Below are 22,833 nucleotides of genomic sequence, written 5' to 3'. Positions count from 1 at the left end.
GATTTAAGCAAACATATACGTGAATTGGTGTGAGGCTGTAAAAGGGACCATTATGTTTCCGATTCAGAGTATATATTCTTCTCTCACTTTCAAAGAATTAAACACGAGCTTTTCTCCCTTATTGATTAGTTGCTGAAGTAAAGGAACCCTGCAGCCTCCCCATGCTATCTGTTGACATGGAAAACAAGGAAAATGGCTCTGTCGGTGTAAAAAAGTAAGTGAAACTGGCTTGTGAGTTCTGCTTCTGCAAACAACAGAGGGACTTGGGTTCTATTTTTATACTTCTTGCTTACCTACTACAATACACTGTGGGGGCTGTCTTGGTTCATTGGTCTACACTGGCGACCAGCTTCCCCTCTCCCTCCAGCCCCAATTGCCTTTTTCTGTATTCCATTTCTAAGAGATGACTCAGACATCAAAGTGCATAAAGGGTTAGTGTATCAGGCTTTAAAACAGGGAAGGTTGAAGATTCCAGTCCTGAATTCTGTATATTGAAACAAAAACACAGAGCAAACACAGACTCTGCCTCCCAAGTCCATAGGCTACATGGAGTATGGGGGGGGGGGGGGCGGTGTGTGTGTGTGTGTGTGTGTGTGTGTGTGTGTGTGTGAGGGGGAACAGAAAAGAGAGATTGCGTCTTTTTAGAATAAAACCACCCATCTCAAAAATGAAAGCTATAGGAAGGGAAGGAAAAAAGTGTCAGAATACTAAGTTTAACAACTTCTCTGTCCTCATTTTATGAACTGTTCCTTGAATGTGAAATATTTCTGCATATACCAAAGTCTCTTTTTTATATCTGCTCTTACAATTGAAACTTCTGATTATATCTATTGTGAGTTATATGCTTGATACTTTTAAATAGGAAAATTCAGTTGCATTATGTGGTGTATTCTGAAACATGCTATGTATTTTAGACATAAAATATCTGTAAGTATATGAAAAAATATTTATTCTAGGAGTTATATTTTGGCTCTAACCATATTGCTTACAAGGAAGAAGTATGCTCCAAGACAGTGTTGTCTGTTTCATTTTTTCCCTGTCATTTTAGTTTAAAATCTCCTTCAACTTGAGCTTTGGAAGAAGCTAATGTAATCTGTAGAAGTTGTTATAACTGAATGAAAAAATAGTATGCTATATATGTTTATGAATAGAAGGTATCTTTTATATTAAAGTTACATTAAACTTAATAAAATCTGCTTTAAAATTTTCTCCTGTAATTTATATATCAATGCCATGCTTCCATGCTTGTTCCCATGTTTGAAGTTTGGGGAAGGTAGGTGGAGGAGGAATGAAAGAAACAGATGCTTTTTGTAATGTGTCGGTTAGACCAACTGCTTCCAGTAGTACCCTGGGCAGTGATGAAATGACCTACACAGATATTGTCCACCGTGGTAGCCATGAGCTGCGTGTGGCAATTATAAACGTGAAATATGACTAATGTCTGATGAACTGAACTTTTAATTTTATTCAATTTGAATCCATTTTAAAAGTTAACAGCTTCATTGAAATATGATTGCCATATAATAAACTGCCTGTGTTTAAAGTATAAAAGATGATAAGCTCTGACATTTGTATACACCCATGAAACTATTACCAAAATTAAGATAACAAACATATCCATCATCCCCACAGGTTCCTCATAAACCTTTATAATCTCTTCTTCCTGCCCTTCTCTGCCCTTATATTCCCCAGGCAACACTGGTAGTCTCTCACTGAAGATTAGTTTATTTTTCCTAGATTTTTATATAAATGGAATTATTCAGAATGTACTTTTTTTAGGGGGAGGGAAGGGGTCTGGTTTCTTTCTCCCAGAATAATTAATTTAGGATTTGTTTATGTTATAATATGTATCAATAGTTCATTGATTTTTATTACTAAGTAATGTTTTATTGTATGGATATACAACACTTTGTTCATTGTTTGTCCACCCACTTGTTCATAGACTTTTGGGTTGTTCGCATTTATTAGGGATTACAACTAAACTGCCTTGGTCACTTGTGTACAAGTGTGTGTGTGAACATATACATTTTTCTTGGATAAGTATCTAGGAGGGAAGTAACTGGGCCACGTGGTAAGTAAGTAAGTGAAGTCGCTTCTGCTCTTTGCGACCCCATGGACTGTAGCCTACCAGGCTCCTCTGTCCATGGGATTTTCCAGGCAATAGTACTGGAGTGGATTGCCATTTCCTTCTCCAGTGGATCTTCCCGACCCACGGATCGAACCTGGGTCTCCCACATTGTAGACAGACGCTTTACCATCTGAGCCACCAGGGAAGGCCACGTGGTAGGTGTATGCCAAACTTTGTAAGAAATTGCCAAACTATTTTCCGAACTAGTTGTGCCATGTTACATTCCCACCAGCAGTGTGTGAGCATTCCAGTTGTTCTGTGTCCTCAGGAACTTGGTGTGATCGGGCTTCTTCATTTCATTAGGTGTGTTTTGTTTTGTTTTTTAATCTGAAGATGCTTTGTGTAGTATGACCATTTTAACAACATCAATTCTTCCAATCCAAGAGCATGGTATATCTTTCCATTACTTTGAATCATTTTCAGTTTCCTTTATCAGTGTTTTAGATAGTTCTCTCCTTGGTTATTAGGTATGGTTTTAATTTTCATTTCTGTAATGACTGAGGATGTTGAGTTTTTTTTTTTTAATGTGCTTGTTTTATCTACAGATCTTCTTAAGTATTGTTCAGATCTTTTGCCCATCTTTTTATTGGGCTGGTTTTTTAGTATATTATTATGTAGAATTTTTACATATTCAGGTTACAAGTCCTTTGTTATATACATGATTTGAAAATATTTTCTTGTTGTATATAATTTGTTTTTTCATTCTCTCTACAGTGCTTTTCAAAGTGCAGAAGTTTTAAATTTTGATGAAGTCCAGTTTATAAATTTTTTATTTTATGGATAGTGCTTTTAGTGTCACTTATCTAAGAAATATTTGCCTCGCTCAAGGTCACAAAGATTTTCTCTTATGTTTTCTTAGATTTGGGACTATAATTTTTGAGTTAGTTTTTGTATATGGTGTGGAATAAGGATTAAAGTCTTACTGTTGATAGTGGTTTCGGTTGTCGGTTTTTTTGCCTTTGGATACCCAATTGTTCCAGCACCATTTGTTGAACTATCTCTGCAACTTTGTTGAAAAAAATAACTGATCAAATATCTGTAGCTCTAGTTCTGGACTCTATTTTATTCCATTGATATTTTGTATGTATTTATGAGAGTCCCATGGATGGAGGAGCCTGGTAGGCTGCAGTCCATGGGGTGGCTGAGGGTTGGACACGACTGAGCGACTTCCCTTTCACTTTTCACTTTCATGCATTGGAGAAGGAAAGGGCAACCCACTCCAGTATTCTTGCCTGGAGAATCCCAGGGACAGGGGAGCCTGGTGGGCTGCCGTCTATAGGGTCACACAGAGTCAGACACGACTGAAGCGACTTAGCAGCAGCAGCAGCAGCATCCCAATACAACACTGTTTGGGTAACTATACCTTTATGATAAATCTTGAAATCAGGTAGTATTATCCACTCAACTTTGATTTTTTTTGGAACTTGTTTTGGCACTCTTAGGTCCTTTGCTTTTCCATATAAATCAGCTTTTAAATTTCTACCCCCAAAAAATACCTGCTGTCATTTGACTGGTATTGCATTGAATTATAGATCAATTTAAGGAGAATTGACATTTTAACAATATTGTGTCTTCCAACTCATTAACACAGCATTTCAATCCATTACTTAGGTCCTCTTTAATTTCTCTCAGCAATGTTTCATAGTTTTCAGTGTGCAGGTCTTGCACATATTTCATCAGATATATCCCTCCATATTTCATATTTTTACACTATAATTAATGGTTGTTGTTGTTTAGTTGCTAAGTCATGTCTGACTCTTCTGTGATCCCATGGACTGTGGCCCACCAGGCTTCCCTGTCCATGGGATTTCCCAAGCAAGAATACTGGAGGAAGTTGCCATTTCCTTCTCTATGAGATCTCCCCGACCCAGGGATTGAACTTGCATCTCCTGCATTAACAGCAGATTCTTTAACACTGAGTCACCAGAGAAGCCCCATTATTGATAGTGCTTTTTAAATTTAAATTTCTAGTTGTTTATTGCTAGTATAAAGAAATATGGCAGGTTTTTTTTTAATGTTAATCTTGTATCCTACAACCTTGCTAAACTCACTTATTACTTCTAATGGCTTTTTCATAGACTCTGTCAGATATTTAACATAGACAGCTATGTCTTGTGAATAAAGACAGTTTTACTTTTTCTTTCCCACTGTGGATACCTTTCATTTCTTTTTCTTACTTTATTGTGCTGAATAAGATCTCCAGTAAAAAGTTGAATAGCACTGGTGAGATTAGACATCCTAATTTTGTTCTCAATCTTAAGACAAGAAAAACTTTTACTTTTTTTCTTGTCTTTCTTTTCAGCCTGCTTTTAAAATTTTCTCTGGGTCATTGATTGTTGAGCAATTTGATTATGAGACTCAGTGTAGTTTTATTCATCTTTCTTGTGTTTAAAGTTTGTTTTTTGGGAGGGGGAATCTATGGGCTTAGTTTTTATCAAGTTTGGAAATTTCTTTTTTTTTTATTTTATTTTTTTATTTTTATTTTAATTGGAGGCTAATTACTTTACAATATTGTGGTGGTTTTGCCATACATTCACATGAATCAGCCATGGGTATACATGTGTTCCCCATCCAGACCCTCCCTCTGACCACCCTCCCCATCCCATCTCTCAGGGTCATCCCAGTGCACCAGCCCTGAGCACCCTGTCTCATGCATGGAACCTGGTCTGGTGATCTATTTCACATATGATAATATACATGTTTCAATGCTATTCTCCCAAATCATCCCACTCTCACCTTCTCCCACAGAGTCCAACAGTCTGTTCTTTATATCTGTGTCTCTTTTGCTGTCTCACATATAGGGTCATTGTTAGCATCTTTATAAATTCCATATATAGGCATTAGTATACTGTGTTGGTGTTTTTCTTTCTGACTTACTTCGCTCTCTATAATAGGCTGCAGTTTCATCCACCTCATTAGAACTGATTCAAATGTATTCTTTTTAATAGCTGAGTAATATTTCATCGTGTATATGTACCACAGCTTTCTTATCCATTCGTCTGTTGATGGGCATCTAGGTTGCTTCCATGTCCTGGCTATTGTAAACAGTGCTGCGATGAACATTGGGGTACACATGTTTCTTTCAATTCTGGTTTCCTCAGTGTGTATGCTCAGCAGTGGGATTGCTGGGGGAAATTTTCAACTGTTATTTTTTAAATTTTCTTTGGTCTTTCTCCACTTCTCCTTTGGGGACTCCAGTTATAGGTTTATTTGATCACTTGATATTGCCCCACAATTCACTGATACCCTGCTAATTTTTTTCCCAGTCTTTTTTCTGTGTTTCATTTTTGGATAGTTTCTATTGCTTTTCCTTAAGTTCACTAATCTTTTCTTCTGAAATGTATAATCTCTTGTTAATCCCACCCAATGCATTTTTCATTTCAAACAAGTTTTCATCTCTAGAAGTTCAGCTTGGTCTTTTTAAATCTTTCATGTCTTCACTTTACATATCCTTCCCTCTAGCTTCTGAACGTATGAAATATAGTCATAAAATTGTTTCAATGTCCTTGTCTACTAATTCTATCACTTCTCAGTCGGTTTCAGTTGATTGGTTTTTCTTTTCACTATGGGTCATATTTTTCTGCTTCTTTGTACGCTTGGTAATTCTTTATTGAAAATTAGGTGTTTTGAATTTTTCCTTGTTGAATGTTCGATAATTTTGTATTCCTGTAAATATTCCAGATCTTTGTCCTGGGATGTGCTTGAATTAGTTGGAAACAAGCAATTGATCCTTTGAAGCCTTATTTTATTAATAAGTATTGTTAGTCAAGACTAGAGCTGTATTTACCCTTTTTTCCCCCTTTTATTGAAGTAAGACCCACATTTCTACTATAACCAATACTCCTGAATGATGCGATATTCCTCTCTGGAAGATAGAAACAAGCACTGTTCCCAACTCTGTGTGATCTCTAAGGATTTTTGTCTCTAATTCTTTTTCATGATTCTTTCCCCAGCTTATTTCTTCATGTGTATGTGATAATCAGTACTCCACTGAGCACTTGAAGGGAAACTTCTACACATCTCCAGAGTTCCCTCTCTGTAGCTGTCTCCTCTCTGGAACTCTGCACCCGGGCACAGCCTAAAATCTCTCTTCAGGCAGTAAGTGGCCAGGGCTACCATGCTTATTCCCACCCTTCAGGGACCACTATTCTTTACTGCCTGTGTCCAGTGCCTTGAGTGCCAGTTTCATACATCTTGTCAATTTTTTAGTTGTTTTAGGTAGAAGTGTAGTTCTGGGCCCCATGACTCCACCTTGATCAGAAATAGCAGTCTCAGTTGATATAGCAAGTGGCTATTGGCTAACCTGTTGGCCAAGATAGAGTTAGATTATAATACTGAATCCCTAAAACATAGAGTCTTAAGGCTCTCTCTGAGATCTGCTCAAACTGGGGTCACAGTTGCTTCCATTTTGTTTTCCAGGCATGGAAAATAAAGTTGCTTTATTAGACAATGTACTTCACAAAGGATCATTTCCAAAGAAGCCTAGGATAATGACCTATTCACTGGCCGTGTGCTACTGCTCAGAGCTTTAGTTTTACAAGGCTATTGTTTATGGAGTCCTTTCTCTGTGTCTAGCACTTTGTGTGAGCCTTGTTAATCCTCACAACCATATTTTGAGGTATGTGCTACAATTCCCATTTTATAGTGGAGAAAACGAAAGCTCCAGGAGGTAAAAGACCTTCTAAGAGTTCATTGCTTATAAGTCCTGATGTTGGTATTTAGGTTTAAAGTCTGGCATTGAAGCCTGAGCCCTTTCTTCTGCACTGGGGTGACTAGGTTTTCAAAGGTAGCTTTCAGTCTCTTTCACCAGAGGCACAGCTCTCACTCCCAGGGGGCTATAGAAGCCTAAGTACCCAAGATTTGTAAATGATGGAAACATTCAATACTATGACCATAACTTAACAAAGACAGGACTTCCCTTTTCAAAATGGCATATTTCTTCTAAGTATAAGATATATCATAAGTCTGTTCTAAGTTATGCTAGGCAGTGTTTCTCAAAGTGAATTTGTATCACTTGGAGGGCATGTTAAAATACAGGCAGCTGGGCCACACCTCCAGAGTTTCTGTTCGGTACATCCCAAAGGCCTGGGAACTTGTGTTTTAACATGTTCTCTGGTAGTGTTGATGCTGATGTCCAGTGGCTTTGGAAAACAATTTGGCATTATTTTCCAGTGTTGAACCATGAAATATTTTATAACTCAAGTCCATTTCTGGATATATGTTAGTGCCAGATATATACTAGAAATGACATTTGAACCATAGATGTAATTTAACATTTTCTGGTGGTCATATTTAAACAGATGAAATTAATTTTAATATAGTTTATATTTGACTGAAAATACCCAGGATGTTATCATTTTTAAATGTAGTCAATATAGCACATTATTAATGAAATAGTTTATATTTCTGTGCTAAATTTTATCAGTGCACTATATATTTTACAGTTAGAGTATGTTTCAGTTTGGATGGAAAAATTTTATTATAAATATTTGATCTCTATTAGATTTCATAAAATTTGTGATTGAAAAAGTAGAATCACATACCTAAATAATTCTTAAAAGTCTCAATAAATGAATCAAGTACCAAAAATTATTTTCCTTTAATACATTTGTGTACATTGACACAACTTGTTCTTCTTCTATTTTGTATATTTCCTTTTTGTTCATTTATTTGTCTGCACCAGGTCTTAGCTGTGGCATGTGGGATCTAGTTCCCTGACCAAGGATCGAACCTGGGCCCCCTGCATTAGGAGCCGGGAGTCTTAGCCACTGGACCACCAGGGAAGTTCCTGGTTCTTCTATTTTAGATTTGACTTGACTTGGAAGCAATAGCGTATCCTTTCAAAACTAAGTTAAATTTGCTGATACTCAAAAAAATCATATTGTTAGCATTAAATTCAAAAGTGTATTACATAAATTTATAAGACATATAAATTTATCCAATAAATCATTCTTCAAATTTCTCTTCAAATTGATTTATGTTAGAAAGATGTGTAAAATTATTTTTATTATACTCTGAAAAGTTACAATTTCAACACAAAATTTTGTGCCTCTTTACCTAGGTTACAAATCAGCATTTCCTTTTTTAGGAGCTTCAAATTAATCTCATTTACATGTAGTCTGATATATCAATGAGAAAATACGAATTTCTCTGCCATTTTTTGTCTTTAATTATTGAATATTTGGAAAGCATTTTTTGTTTTAATGAAATCTTGAATTGTACTTAACAATACAATAAGTCTTTGTATATTTCTTCTATAACTTAACGAGTATTGGCAAAGAACACAGATCTTTAAATGTGCTCTGTTTCTTTTAAGAGTTCCATTGTTCGGCATTGATCTGTGGCATTTACAAATATTTATGGAATGATTTAACAATGGCATTCTTGACACATTTCAGGAGTCCGCTTCAAAAAACCGAACACATGTATCATACAGTAGAATGAAGCAATGAAATACGTCTCCTGTTTTAAAAGTATATTAAAACCAGATTTTTTTAAACTTAGTGTGGCTGAAGTACCATCTACCAGGATAGGATTTAATTTTTTCAAATCTAGCTGAAGTTATTCTTCAACAAATATAAAACATTTAAAATATTTAAATAGGAATTCAGTTTTTCAGGCCATAAATTGATAACATTTCTTCTTAAATTTGGAAGTCTTCTGAGATAAAGCAGACTCCAAGTATGAACTTGGCAGTGTCTTTGATGTTATGGGCTTCCCTTGTGACTCAGATGGTAGAGTCTGCCTGCAATGCAGGAAACCCGGGTTTGATCCCTGGGTCAGGAAAATCCCCTGGAGAAGCGAATGGCTACCCACTCCAGTATTCTTGCCTGGAGAAGTCTATGGACAGAGGAGCCTGGCATGTTACAGTCGGTGGGGTCACAAATAGTCAGACATGACTGAGTGACTAACACTTTTCACTTTTGATGTTGCACTACTCATCTACAGCTAAAGAAAAGTAGTTGTGTTTTTCCAAATTTGAACCAATCGATCTTAGATACTGTTAAAAAGATCTTACATTCTTCGGGCAATTGTTTGATGGCATGATTGAAAAATGTCTCACTTTTGATGAACTGCCTTTTTAGTATTTTATCATAATATTCTAAAAACTGAATATAACAACATAGCTATTGAAAAAACTGTGTTCTTTTTTTGTGCTAGAATCCAAGTTGTTTATAGCTGGGCAAATTTATGAGCTCAGATTCTGTTTAAAATCACTTCAAAATGTTTTGTTGGATGTTGAATTTTGATTACAGGTGTCTAATGTTATTAGCTCTTTTTGACTGTTGAGAAGCAAGTTACCAAATTCACTATGTCTTTGCTAAAAATGTCACTTAATGTTTATCCATTTTTCTTTTTTTTTTTTTTTTGTCTTGGTATTTTCCCTTAGGTTGGGTGTTTTTTTTTTTTTAAATTTTATTTTTACAATATTGTATTAGTTTTGCCAAATATCGAAATGAATCCGCCACAGGTATACCTGTGTTCCCCATCCTGAACCCTCCTCCCTCCTCCCTCCCCATACCCTCCCTCTGGGTCGTCCCAGTGCACCAGCCCCAAGCATCCAGTATCGTGCATCGAACCAGGACTGGTGACTCGTTTCCTACATGATATTATACATGTTTCAATGCTATTCTCCCAAATCTCCCCACCCTCTCCCTCTCCCACAGAGTCCATAAGACTGATCTATACATCAGTGTCTCTTTTGCTGTCTCGTACACAGGGTTATTGTTACCATAAACAGCTTTTTTCCTTTTGCTCTGCTCCAACGAATTGCAATTGCTGTTCATCATGAAATTTCCAATATACTTTGAGTCGGGCTCCTTTTTTCTTTACTGTTCTGACTCTGGTGCTAGTTTCTGCATCTCCTTTTGATTCTGCATCAGTGGTATGCCTCCTTTTTACATTTTAAAATGTATCCATACTTACTTTTAACTAAAATATTTTATTGCAATTAAAATTGTAAGATTATTAATTACCAATTACAACATACAAAGAGAGTCTTATAACCTGTGCTGTCGGCATCAAACACATTACAATATCACATGGGTGCATAGAAAAGATCATTTATCCTGAATCAATGTATAGATGCCAACTGGATTGCCATGTGTTTATGTGTAAAACTAGAGAAAGAGAGCTGCATCTGATTGAACTTCAAAGTAGTTTCTAGGCACTGCAATGGTTAAAGGGAAATGTTATCACACCAAAACAATAAAGTTGTGTTGATCAGAAACACAATTTACTTTAATTCGGGTTTTTAAATTTAAACTAGTTAAAATGAAAAACCCAATTTCTTAGTTGGATTTTTAATGCTCAACAGCCACCTGTGTTTAGAGGCTACAATATTGCACAGGTTATAGCCAAAACAAGCTCTTGCACACATGCATGGGGAGAAAGGTTAAATGAATATGGGGTTGGGGAGGATGATTCCCTCAGGTCAGGGATGCAGGGGTGGGATGGATATAAGCATTGTCAAGATTATAGTTTTTTAAAAAAATATTATAGCTTCTATTTTGCATGATGGATTCATGGTGATTATTAAGTTTTAAAATAATTAAATAATTAAGAGGGAGCCATCTTAATAGTTTGGGGTATGTTCTTCTAGACAGTTTCTATATAGAGCTCTCTGTATCCATATATATGTGTGCTGTGCTTAGTCACTCTGTCATATCCGACGCTTTGTGACCCTATGGACTGCAGCCCGCCAAGCTCCAAGCCCGCCAAGGACTCTCCAGGATACCACTCCAAGAATACTGGAGTGGGTAGCCATTCGCTTCTCCAGGGGATCCTCCTGACCCAGGGATCAAACTCAGGTCTTTTGCATTGCAGGCAGATTCTTTACTGTCTGAGCCACCAGGGAAGCCCAATGAATATGGAGACATAAACTTTTATTGAACAAATGGGATCATAATGTTCTCTTTTTTATGGATTTCAGAATCACAGATTTTGAATTAATCAAAACTTTGGTACATGACACTCTTGCTATTGATCTATGTTTAATCATGTAGAATTTTCAATAAATTATAAAAAATTCTAGGTGTTTCACATGTATGTGCGTATCTATACAACTTACAAGTATACATGTGAATATTTTTCCCCATTCATTTAGTCTTATTACTCCATTTTTCATCAGTTGGTCTTTTATCCCTTTTTTCCTTTTCTTCTAGGAGGGAGGAGGAACTAATATTCCCACACACAATAGATGCTTTTAGTAAGTTAGCAGCTTTTCAAGTGGTTTATCTCCCCACCACCACCAACCCCTCACCCCACGGTGGAGAAGCTCTACTGCAATAGAATGCTCACAGCAACAAAGCTTAGCAACCTTCAAAAGAAGCTATTTCTTATTAAAATCATGCCTTTTCTTGCTCATGTATCTCACCGTCTTCTTCTGCCTTTGTGTTCAGTTGGTTGTTTTATTATGAAGCAAAGACTAAATTTTGTAACTAACATTTCTTTTATAATTAGTAAAGTGATACTTTTCTTAGTAATGAATATTGGAAAGTTTTCAACTCACTTTAATATTGAAATACTAGCTTTTAAACATTGAGATATAATTTTCATATAATGTATCAGTTTCAAATATACCACATAATAATTCATTATTCACCACGATAATTCAAATGTTCACCACGATGACTGTAGTTAACATGAATCACATACACAGTTAAAGTTTTTTCTTCTGATAAGAATTTTTAAGATCTACTGTCTTTAACAACTTTTGAATATACAGTACAGTATTATTAGTTATAGTCACCATGCTGAATGTTACATCCCCATGAATTACTTATTTTATAACTGGAAGTTTGTACATTTTGACCACTTTCACCCATTTAGTGCTCTGCAACCCCTCCCCTCACCTCTGGCAACCACCAATCTGTTCTCTGTATCTTTGGTTTTGGATTTACTTTTTTTGAATATTTTATTTTTAGATTCCACATATAAGTGAGATTATGTATTTGTCTTTGGCTGACTTATTTGACTTGCAGAGGGCATTTAAAATGCCCTCACATTCAATTTATATTGTCAAAAATGACAAGACTTCCTTTTTATGGCTGAATACTATTATATTCTATATATATATATATATATACATACACATACACACACACACACACACCACATTTTCTTTATTTTCTGGTGATGGACACTCAGATGGCTTTCATGTCTAGGCTATTGTAAATAGTGATGTAATGAATGTGAGGGAGCTATATCTTTTGGATTTAGTGTTTTTCTTTCTTTTAGTTAGATGCCCAGAAGCAAAATTGCTGAATTGTATGGTAGTTCTGTTTTTAATTTTTTTCAGGAACCTACCTACTATTTTCCATACTACAATTCTACCAATAATGCATAAGGGTTCCCTTTCCACATCTTTGCCAGCATTTGTTATCTCTTGTTTTTTTCTTATGCCTTTCTAAAGGGCATAAGATACTTCCTTATTGTTTTGGTTTGCATTTCCCTGATAATTAATGGTTCAGTACATCTTTTCATATACCTGTTGGCCATCTGCGTATCTTCTTTGGAAAAAATGTCTATTCAAATCCTCTGCCCGTTTTTAAATTTGATTGTTTATTAATATTTATTTTTACTGTGGAGTTATATGTATTCTTTATGTATTTTGGATTTGCAAGTATTTTCTCCTGTTCAGTAGGTTGCCTTCGCACTTTGTTGGTTCTGTTTGCTCTGCAGAAGATTTTTAGTCTAATATAGTCCCACTTGTTTATTTTTGCTTTTATTGCCTCTGTTTTTGGAGTCAGATCCAAAAAAAAAAAAAAAATCATCGCGAAGACTGATGTCAAAGAGCTTACCACTTATGTTTTCTTCTACAGGCTTTATGGTTTCAGGCCTTACATTCAAATCTTTGACCCACTTTGAATTAATTTTTCTATGTGGTATAAGGTAGTGTTCCAGTTTCATTCTTTTGCACATCATCCTCTTGTTTTTCCAGCACCATTTATTGAAGAGACTATCTTTTCCCCTTTGTATATTCTTGGCTCATTTGTCATTAATTAATTGGCCATATGTGCATTAATACTAACTTTTGAAATAGCCCTCTCTGAGGACTGTTAACTATTAAATATTAAGCTAATTATTAAATTTAAAGAAGTTGTCATTCTTAATGTGAATTCAAGATTAGGAAGTGAATGATAGAAGTAAGATATTAGGATAACGTTAGAAATTATTATTGGTATTACTAGAATTTCTATTGGTATTGCTAGAATTTTTAGGTAGGGCTTCCCTGGTGGCTCATATGGTAAAGAATCTGTCTACAATACATGAGACCTGGGTTCGATCCCTGGCTTGGGAAGATCCCATGGAGAAGGGCATGGCAACCCACTCCAGTATTCTTGCCTGAAGAATTCCACAGACATCAGAATTCAGGTGGGCTACAGTCCATGTGGTTGCAAAGAGGTAGACACAACTGAGTGACTAACATGCCAAATTTCAAAACTCTGACTTCATTGTAGAATTATTAAAGAGACCTTTCATATAACAAAAATAACAATAGCTACCATTACTTACCTCATTAAAAAAAAATCCAGCAATGTTTATGTGTATAGCAACCCACATATCAGTCAGGCATCTAATTCTAAGGGAATCAGTCACATCCAGGGTTAAATAAATAACTTCACAGGATATTTATTTATTTGCCTGGAAGTCCTGCAAGGTTCCTTAGGGAAGGAGGAAGAGGAAGCTGTTAGAAGTAATTGTGCATCTGATCACTGGCTTCAGCTTTTGTTCATTTACTCGTATTCCTGTCCTTTTGTGTTGTCAAGTAAATAATCAGCAGTCCTTAGATGTGTGTTTTTTAAAAGCAAGGAGGAGATTGCAACCAGCTTGCTGCAACCAGACTCCACAACCATACTGCTTGAGTCTACCTGCTTGAGTGAGGGTTCCCGGCACACTGTTCTTTCCAGGGAATAGCAGTCTGGAACAGAGAGTGATCTCAATGTAAGATTCCACTCTACTAAACACATGGGAGAATAAAATAAAGCTCCCAAGACATTTAAGTGGCTAAATATCAAATACTTCTTAACAGATAGTTTGTTAGAAAGAAAGGAAGAAAGGGAGGGAGGGAGAGAGAGAAGGAGGAAAAAAGAAGGAAGAAGAAAAGAGAAACAGAAAGGAGAAGGGGGGAGTGGAGAGGAGAGGGGGAAAGTGAGCCACTAATTCAGACATGCAACATGACCTTTCTAATCAGAATCTGATGTCGTAACCCTTCTGTGGATATATTTGGTAGGATAAGTCAGAGTGCTATATGTATGGATTCTTGAATCAGAGAATATATGGTAGTTGATAGTGATACTTGTAATTGGTAGTTTTATTTTTCTTCAGTTCAGTTCAGTCGCTCAGTCGTGTCTGATTCTTTGTGACCACATGAATCAGAGCATGGCAGGCCTCCCTGTCCATCACCAACTCCCGGAGTTCACTCAGACTCATGTCCATCAAGTCGGTGATGCCATCCAGCCATCTCATCCTCTGCCGTCCCCTTTTCCTTCTGCCCCAATCCCTCCCAGCATCAGAGTCTCTTCCAATGAGTCAACTCTTCGCATGAGGTGGCCAAAGTACTGGAGTTTCAGCTTTAGCATCATTCCTTCCAAAGAACACCCAGGGCTGATCTCCTTCAGAATGGACTGGTTGGATCTCCTTGCAGCCCAAGGGACTCTCAAGAGTCTTCTCCAACACCACAGTTCAAAAGCATCAATTCTTCAGTGCTCAGCTTTCTTCACAGTCCAAATCTCACATCCATACATGACCACTGGAAAAACCATAGCCTTGACTAGACGGACCTTTGTTGGCAAAGTAATGTCTCTGCTTTTCAATATGCTATCTAGGTTGATCATAACTTTTCTTCCGAGGAGTAAGCGTCTTTTAATTTCATGGCTGCAGTCACCATCTGCAGTGATTTTGGAGCCAAAAAAAATAAACTCTGACACTGTTTCCACTGTTTCCCCATCTATTTCCCATGAAGTGATGGGACCAGATGCCATGATCTTCGTTTTCTGAATGTTGAGCTTTAAGCCAACTTTTTCACTCTCCTCTTTCACTTTCATCAAGAGGCTTTTCAGTTCCTCTTCACTTTCTGCCATAAGGGTGGTGTCATCTGCATATCTGAGGTTATTGATATTTCTCCCAGCAATCTTGATTCCAGCTTATGCTTCTTCCAGCCCAGCGTTTCTCATGATGTACTCTGCATATAAGTTAAATAAGCAGGGTGACAATATACAGCCTTGACGTACTCCTTTTCCTATTTGGAACCAGTCTGTTGTTCCATGTCCAGTTCTAACTGTTGCTTCCTTACCTGCATATAGGTTTCTCAAGAGGCAGGTCAGGTGTTCTGGTTTTCCCATCTCTTTCAGAATTTTCCACAGTTTCTTGTGATCCACACAGTCAAAGGCTTTGGCATAGTCAATAAAGCAGAAATAGATGTTTTTCTGGAACTCTCTTGCTTTTTTGATGATCCAGCGGATGTTGGCAATTTGAGCTTTGCTTCCTCTGCCTTTTCTAAAACCAGCTTGAACTTCAGGAATTTCACGGTTCACGTATTGCTGAAGCCTGGATTGGAGAATTTTGAGCATTACTTTACTAGTGTGTGAGATGAATGCAATTGTGCAGTAGTTTGAGCATTCTTTGGCATTGCCTTTCTTTGGGATTGGAATGAAAACTGACCTTTTCCAGTCCTGTGGCCACTGCTGAGTTTTCCAAATGTGCTGGCACATTGAGTGCAGCACTTTCACAGCATCATCTTTCAGGATTTGAAAGAGCTCAACTGGAATTCCATCACCTCCACTAGCTTTGTTCATAGTGATGCTTTCTAAGGCCCACTTGACTTCACATTATAGGATGTCTGGCTCTAGGTGAGTGATCATACCATCATAATTATCTTGGTCATAAAGATCTTTTTTGTACAGTTCTTCTGTGTATTCTTGCCACCTCTTCTTAATTTCTTCTGCTTCTGTTAGCCCACCCTCATGACCACATTTAACCTTAATTGCTCTATCTACGAAAAGCCCCTGCCCACACTGAGGGTTAGGACTTCAGCATAGGAATTTTGGGGGTCAGGTGGACACAATTCAGTCTTAACATATTTTCTTATGATAAAAGTTTGGTTATGTTTGGTTATTCCCTTAAATAAATGACAACTTGGGTTAAGGATTGAATCTGTTCAATTTACCATTTGTGCATTGTAAATAGCTACCTTAAGGAAGTATACATTTCAAAAGAGTAAGATGAGCAAAACTTAGAGTCAGCTAATCATATCATCATATTTTAAATGTGATAACAACAAGGAGTTCCTATCAAAGTCAGCAGAATTCACAAACATGCATTATATATCTTCTATACATTAGTAGCTTGAAGGGTTGCTGTTTTCTACATAGATTCTGGTGTGCTACTGATATTCCTACAAAGGAAAACCGAGTTTGTTAAAGCATTAAAGCCACAGTCAGTCCTTTGGAATAGTGACCACTGTGCCTGGCTCAGAGCAGGGATGGGGAGCTCTGCAGGCCGTCTGTATGCAGTTGTCTTTAATATTATTACGGGAGTATGAAACATTCCTATGTTTATGTGTAGTGTGAATGTGGGTGTGAATTGTATCTGATAGCAAATAAAATACAAAAATGCATGGAATCCTCTTGAGAGGAATGTCTTTATTTCCTCCAGGTCAGAGGTCTTTATTTGTACTAGGAAGTTGAGAACAGGTGGGGGAAAAGGCAGATTTGTTTTCAGAAAAATGAAGTGGGGTGTTTGGGAGACATTCCTAGCAGAGGAATGCCAAGGACAGAGTGCCCTGTGATTTCAGAGGAAACGCATGAGCCTGAGGGAAGATGTCTCTTAGGAAAGAAATGATGCAGGAAGACTGACCTCCCTGTTCCTGGGACCTGATCCTGGTGTTGCTCTGGATTCAGGGCTCCACACACCTAACACAGCCTGACTCACACTGCCCTCCCTCCCTCCCTCCATTCCTCTTCTTCCTTAACTGTTCTTTGTAATAAGGCAGGGAACATGTTAAAACCGTTCTTCATCATGCAGCTGACTTGAGATTTTCCTTTTCACTAGACTGCAAGTTCCCAAGCCTTAAGTGCCAGACTCATCGTGAGCAAGTGAAACTTAATTGATGATGGGAATAAAAGATTGATTGAGTTTATTAGAAAGGAGATGTTTAACCAGTATCTATTTTAAATAAGTAGAGTTCTAACCCTTAAAAGCTGAACAAACAGGGTTTTGAGTAGCATAACCAAAGCTGTGGATATGGGAAGGTCCAGGATGTTGACTGGTTGGATTTCAGTACAAACTTGGAATGGGAAAGAAGCCTGGAAAGTTATGTTTGAATTAAATCCCTGAGTGCCAAATATACAGAAGAGCTATTTGCTCTTTCAGTACTTTTGTTGCTTGGGTATGCAGTGAAATGCAGTCAACTCTTATGTAGCTGGATATTAAAAAATGAAAAATGTCCTGTCAGGAAACTTTAAATCATCCTGTCTCTTTGTCTGGCTGTCTTTAAGCCAGATACCTACTTGTTAGGATGAAGGGAGAGGGAGAAAAAAAAAATGGAGATAAACTGAAAGCTCATTTGGTTGCTTCATCCTTAGCTATGTCCATAGGCCAAGAGATCAGTGTTGATTTATTGTGATCAAATTTATATTGCTTTTAGCCAAAGGCTGTTTTAAGATATGACCAAAGAGTAGGTTAATATAATTTGAAAAGTAAGTTATCAAGATCAAAATAGTACAAAGTTCAAGTGTATTTCTGAGTGGAAACGCAAGTAACATTGAGAAATAGCTTTATAAAAGGAGTAGCATGATAAATAAATGTCACCGTAATATATTAACTAATAGAAAGTAAGTTTCGCTCTGAACTTTAAAGTTGAAATGCAATTAATAGGTATAACAGGGTTTTGAAATCCCATATGGGCTGTATTTATCCAGAGTTTCCTTCTGGTCTTATCAACCTTCAGAATCTATAAAAGCATAACTATCGTAAAATATACACACTAAATTCCAAGAAAGAGTTTCGAATATTTTTCACCTGTTTCCACGAATAAAATTAAAGGGGAATGGGCACTTCTGCTGCTAGCACTTCAAATTATCATGTGCCAACATGAAAACATTCACCATAAGGTCATAATCTGCATGTATCTGCCAAATTTGTTATTTATTGCATTTCTGTCCTCACAGTTGTGTCTCTTTAGCTCTCTCTAAAAGTGAGGTGATTGTTTAATTAAGGGATAATCAGTTCCCAGTGTGAAGTATTCATGCATGATATAATTCTTATCCATACATGATGTTCCCAATCATATGCATAGGGACTGAAAGGAGACAGTGTTAAATGGGAACATTGATTCGAATAAGTGATGGGACTGGAGACAAATTCTGCTGTTCATTTCTTGCTAGTCTTTTTTATAATAAGGGAAAAATGCATATATATATTTTCAAAGTCTCCATGCCTGGAAAAATATTCATGAATTTATCATCTTTATATTTACATTGTATTCTAGGAAATATTTTGCTGTGACAATAATAATAAATACCAAATGATAATGGAACTGTTATATCTGCCATCTCATTTCATTAGCAAAATTAGCAGCCACAAAGGGAACCACCATCTGGGAGCTGTTTCAAACAGCACCATTTAAATTCCTCCTGGAGTTTGACATGGACATGTTTGTTATAAGAAAAGATTTGAAGAGAATGGCCCATTTAAAAGGGAACAGAGCATCTGAGTTTGGCCACAAATAACAGTCCTTGAGGAAACATATGGCTTTCCCAGTGGGGAAAGGTGACGCTTAAATCCATCCTCTGAAATGTTCTCATCATTTTTTCTGGCCTTGGCACTCTGGCCTCCTGAACCCCCACCATCATGGGCCTTGGACCACCTCTAGGTTTCTTCTTAATACTGTTGCTGAAACCACTGGACAATTCTGCAGACAATTCTCCTCTCAGGGAGGACCTGAGTGTGTGTTTGAAGCAAGTGATGCCTTTCAGAATTGCATTAAAAATTTTCAAGTATCCTAGTCAAGCAGCATTCTCCAGGCCCTCCGGTGCATGCATCCTCAGAAGCACCAGTTCATTCCCCCAGTTCTAACACTTAGAGTACGCTGTTTACATGTCTGCTTCCCCTCACCAGAGTGCCGGTTCCGTGAAGGATATGCGTGCCTATCCTCATAACCTGTCTCTAAGCACAGCACTGAGAAGACAGTAGGCTTTTAGTAAACATTTATTGTATCAGTAAGTATGGGCTGGAAAAAGAATTGATATGGAGACAAACAGGTATGGAATTCAATCCTGGTTTTATATACTATGTGATATGCAGTGAGTTCTTAACCTTTCTGAGCCTTAGTTTCCTGAAAATCAGGTCACAGTAGCCAGTTTACTAGGAGCTAGAAGACTGACAATAGGTTATAAGTGAAAAGCCTATTGTAGACTGTAAGTATCCTCTGGATGTTAGTCCATTAATGTAACAGATCTTTGCTGTGTATCAACTGTATATTCCAGTCCAACCAGTGCTGGGTGCTGGAGAGATGCAGAGATGGAGACAGTTTCTCCTTTCAAGATGTGTGTGGTCTAACATTGTGATTTTTATGTTACTTTGTCTTTTGAGCTAATCAGCTGTAACTTAAGTGGATCAGACGTTCCCCTAGATTCTTTTGTAAGGATCCCCTCGCCCTAAGTAGGAGACTTTCCTCATTACTCTTGCTCTTCATGGTAGGCTGCCAGCACTTTTGCAAAGCCTTTGTTCTCTGCTATGATGCTAGTACTCAAGAATATTTCAGAACTGAGGAAGTGATGATGTCATATCCCAGCAGAATAAGAATCAGGAAAGGCTCCCATCCTAAAATTACAATGTAGCATACTTTGTATGTATATATATTATATATATATAAATATATAATATGTATATATATATATAATATTTGTATGTATAGATGTAGAAGCTCTGTACAGTCAGCAAAAACAAGACCAGGAACTGACTGTGGCTCTGATCATGAACTCCTTAGTGACAAATTTAGACTTAAATTGAAGAAAGTAGGGAAAACCACTAGACCATTCAGATATGACCTAAATCAAATCCCTTACGATTATTCAGTGGCAGTGAGAAATAGATTCAAGGCATTATATCTGAAGAACTATGGACGGAGGTTCATGACATTGTGCAGGAGGCAGTGATCAAGACCATCCCTAAGAAAAAGAAATGCAAAAAGGCAAAATGGTTGTCTGCGGAGGCCTTACAAACAGCTGAGAAAAGAAGAGAAGGTAAAGGCAAAGGAGAAAAGGAAAGATATACCCATTTGAACACAGAGTTCCAAAGAATAGCAAGGAGAGAGAAGAAAGCCTTCCTCAGTGATCAATGCAAAGAAATAGAGGAAAACAATAGAATGGGAAAGACTAGAGATCTCTTCAAGAAAATTAGAGACACTAAGGGAATATTTCATGCAAAGGTGAGCACACTAAATGACAAAAATGGTATGGACCTAACAGAAGCAGAAGATATTAAGAAGAGGTGGCAAGAATACACAGAAGAACTATGCAAAACAAAGTCTTCATGACCCAGATAACTACGATGGTGTGATCACTCACCTAGAGCCAACATCCTGGAATGTGAAGTCAAGTGGGCCTTAGGAAGCGTCACTACAAACAAAACTAGTGGAGGTGATGGAATTCCAGTTGAGCTCTTTCAAATCCTAAAAGATGATTCTGTGAAAGTGCTGCACTCAATATGCCAGCAAATCTGGAAAACTCAGCAGTAGCCACAGGACTGGAAAAGGTCAGTTTTCATTCCAATCCCAAAGAAAGGCAATGCCAAGGAACACTCAAACTACCTCACAATTGAACTCATCTCACACACTAGGAAAGTAATGCTCAAAAATCTCCAAGCCAGGCTTCAACAGCCAGTGAACCGTGAACTTGCAGATATTCAAGCTAGACTTAGAAAAGGCGAGGAACCAGAGATCAAATTGGCAACATCTATTGGATCATCGCAAAAGCAAGAGAGTTCCAGAAAACCATCTACTTCTGCTTTTATTGACTATGCCAAAGCCTTTGATTGTGTGGATCACAAAAAACTGTGGATAATTCTTTAAGAAATGGGAATATCATACCACCTGACCTGCCTATTGAGAAATCTGTATGCAGGTCAAGAAGCAACAGTTAGAATGGGACATAGAACAGCAGACTGGTTCCAAATTGGGAAAGGAGTACTTCAAGGTTGTATATTGTCACCCTGCTTATTTAACTTATATGCAGAGTACATCATGTGAAATGCTGGGCTGGATGAAGCACAAGCTGGAATCAAGATTGCTGGGAGAAATATCAATAACCTCAGATATGCAGATGATACCACCCTTCTGGCAGAAAGTGAAGAAGAACTAAAGGGCCTCTTGATGAAAGTGAAAGAGGAGAGTGAAAAACTTAAAGCTCAACATTCAGAAAACTAAGATCATGACATCTGGCCCCAACACTTCATGCCAAATAGATGGGGAAACAATGGAAACAGTAACTGACTATTTTCTTGGGCTCCAAAATCACTGCAGATGGTGACTGCAGCCATGAAATTAAAAGACATTTACTTCTTGGAAGAAAAACTATGACCAACCTAGACAGCATATTAAATAGCAGAGACATTACTTTACCAACAAAGGTCCATCTAGTCAAAGCTGTGGTTTTTCCAGTAGTCATGTATAGTTATGAGAATTGGACCATAAAGAAAGCTGAGCTCCGAAGGATTGATGCTTTTGAACTGTGGTGTTGGAGAAGATTCTTGAGACTCCCTTGGACTTCAAGGAGATGCACCAGTCAGTCTTAAAGGAAATCAACCCTGAATATTCTTTGGAAGGACTGATGCTGAAGCTGAAACTCTAGTACTTTGGCCACCTGATGTGAAGAACTGACTCATTGGAAAAGACCCTGATGCTGCAAAAGATTGAGGGCAGGAGGAGAAGGGGATGCCAGAGGATTAGATAGTTGAATGGCATCACCAAAGCGATGGACATAAGTTTGAGTAGGCTCCGGGAGTTGGTGATGGACAAGGAAGTCTGTCGTGCTGTAGTCCATGGGGTCGCAAAGAATGGGACACGACTCAGTGACAGAACTGAACTGATATTTTGTTATCACAATTTGATAGCTCTTCTTAATGAATAAAGGCAGCTAATTGAAGATAGCCACAGGGATGGTGAATTCAGATGTTTTCTGGGGGCACTTAAGAGTGTATTGGATGGGTCACTGTGCTTACTGCTAGAAGTGAGCTGATTAAAAAGCCTAAAAAATGTTTTAGAACAATGAACTCCTTTCCAAACATTTTTTCAAGCCTATCTTAAGCAAGAGAGGGAAGGTAAATGGTACCTAGAAAAGAGTCCTCAATGTCAGCTCATGACTGCTTATGCTGATAGGATGATGGAAAATCCCAGCATGATAATACCCCACTCTAGTACTCTTGCCTGGAAAATCCCATGGATGGAGGAGCCTGGTAGGCTGCAGTCCATGGGGTCGCTAAGAGTCGGACACGACTGAGCGACTTCACTTTCACTTTTCTCTTTCACGCATTGGAGAGGGAAATGGCAACCCACTCCAGTGTTCTTGCCTGGAGAATCCCAGGGATGGCGGCGCCTGTTGGGCTGCCGTCTATGGGGTCTCACAGAGTCAGACACGACTGAAGCGACTCAGCAGCAGCAGCAGCAGCTTTAATTTGAAAATACATGTTAACACCCTAACATG

At 37.7% G+C, this 22,833-nt stretch overlaps 1 protein-coding gene across 1 annotated transcript in view; it reads left to right on the top strand.

Moving 5' to 3' along the window:
- SAMD13 (sterile alpha motif domain containing 13) overlaps window positions 1-22,833 on the top strand; it is a 52,728-nt gene that overhangs the window by 4,603 nt on the left and 25,292 nt on the right. Inside the window, exon 2 of the mRNA NM_001434819.1 lies at window positions 130-214. Coding sequence (NP_001421748.1) covers window positions 162-214 — 53 coding nt within the window. The 5' untranslated portion in view covers window positions 130-161. The remainder of the gene's footprint in view (window positions 1-129; window positions 215-22,833) is intronic.

The sequence above is a fragment of the Bos taurus genome, chromosome 3 (genome assembly GCF_002263795.3).
Source record: "Bos taurus isolate L1 Dominette 01449 registration number 42190680 breed Hereford chromosome 3, ARS-UCD2.0, whole genome shotgun sequence".
Classification (NCBI taxonomy): domain Eukaryota; kingdom Metazoa; phylum Chordata; class Mammalia; order Artiodactyla; family Bovidae; genus Bos; species Bos taurus.
The sequence above is the reverse complement of the archived record's forward strand: the minus strand, read 5'-3'. Positions and strand labels throughout refer to the sequence as shown.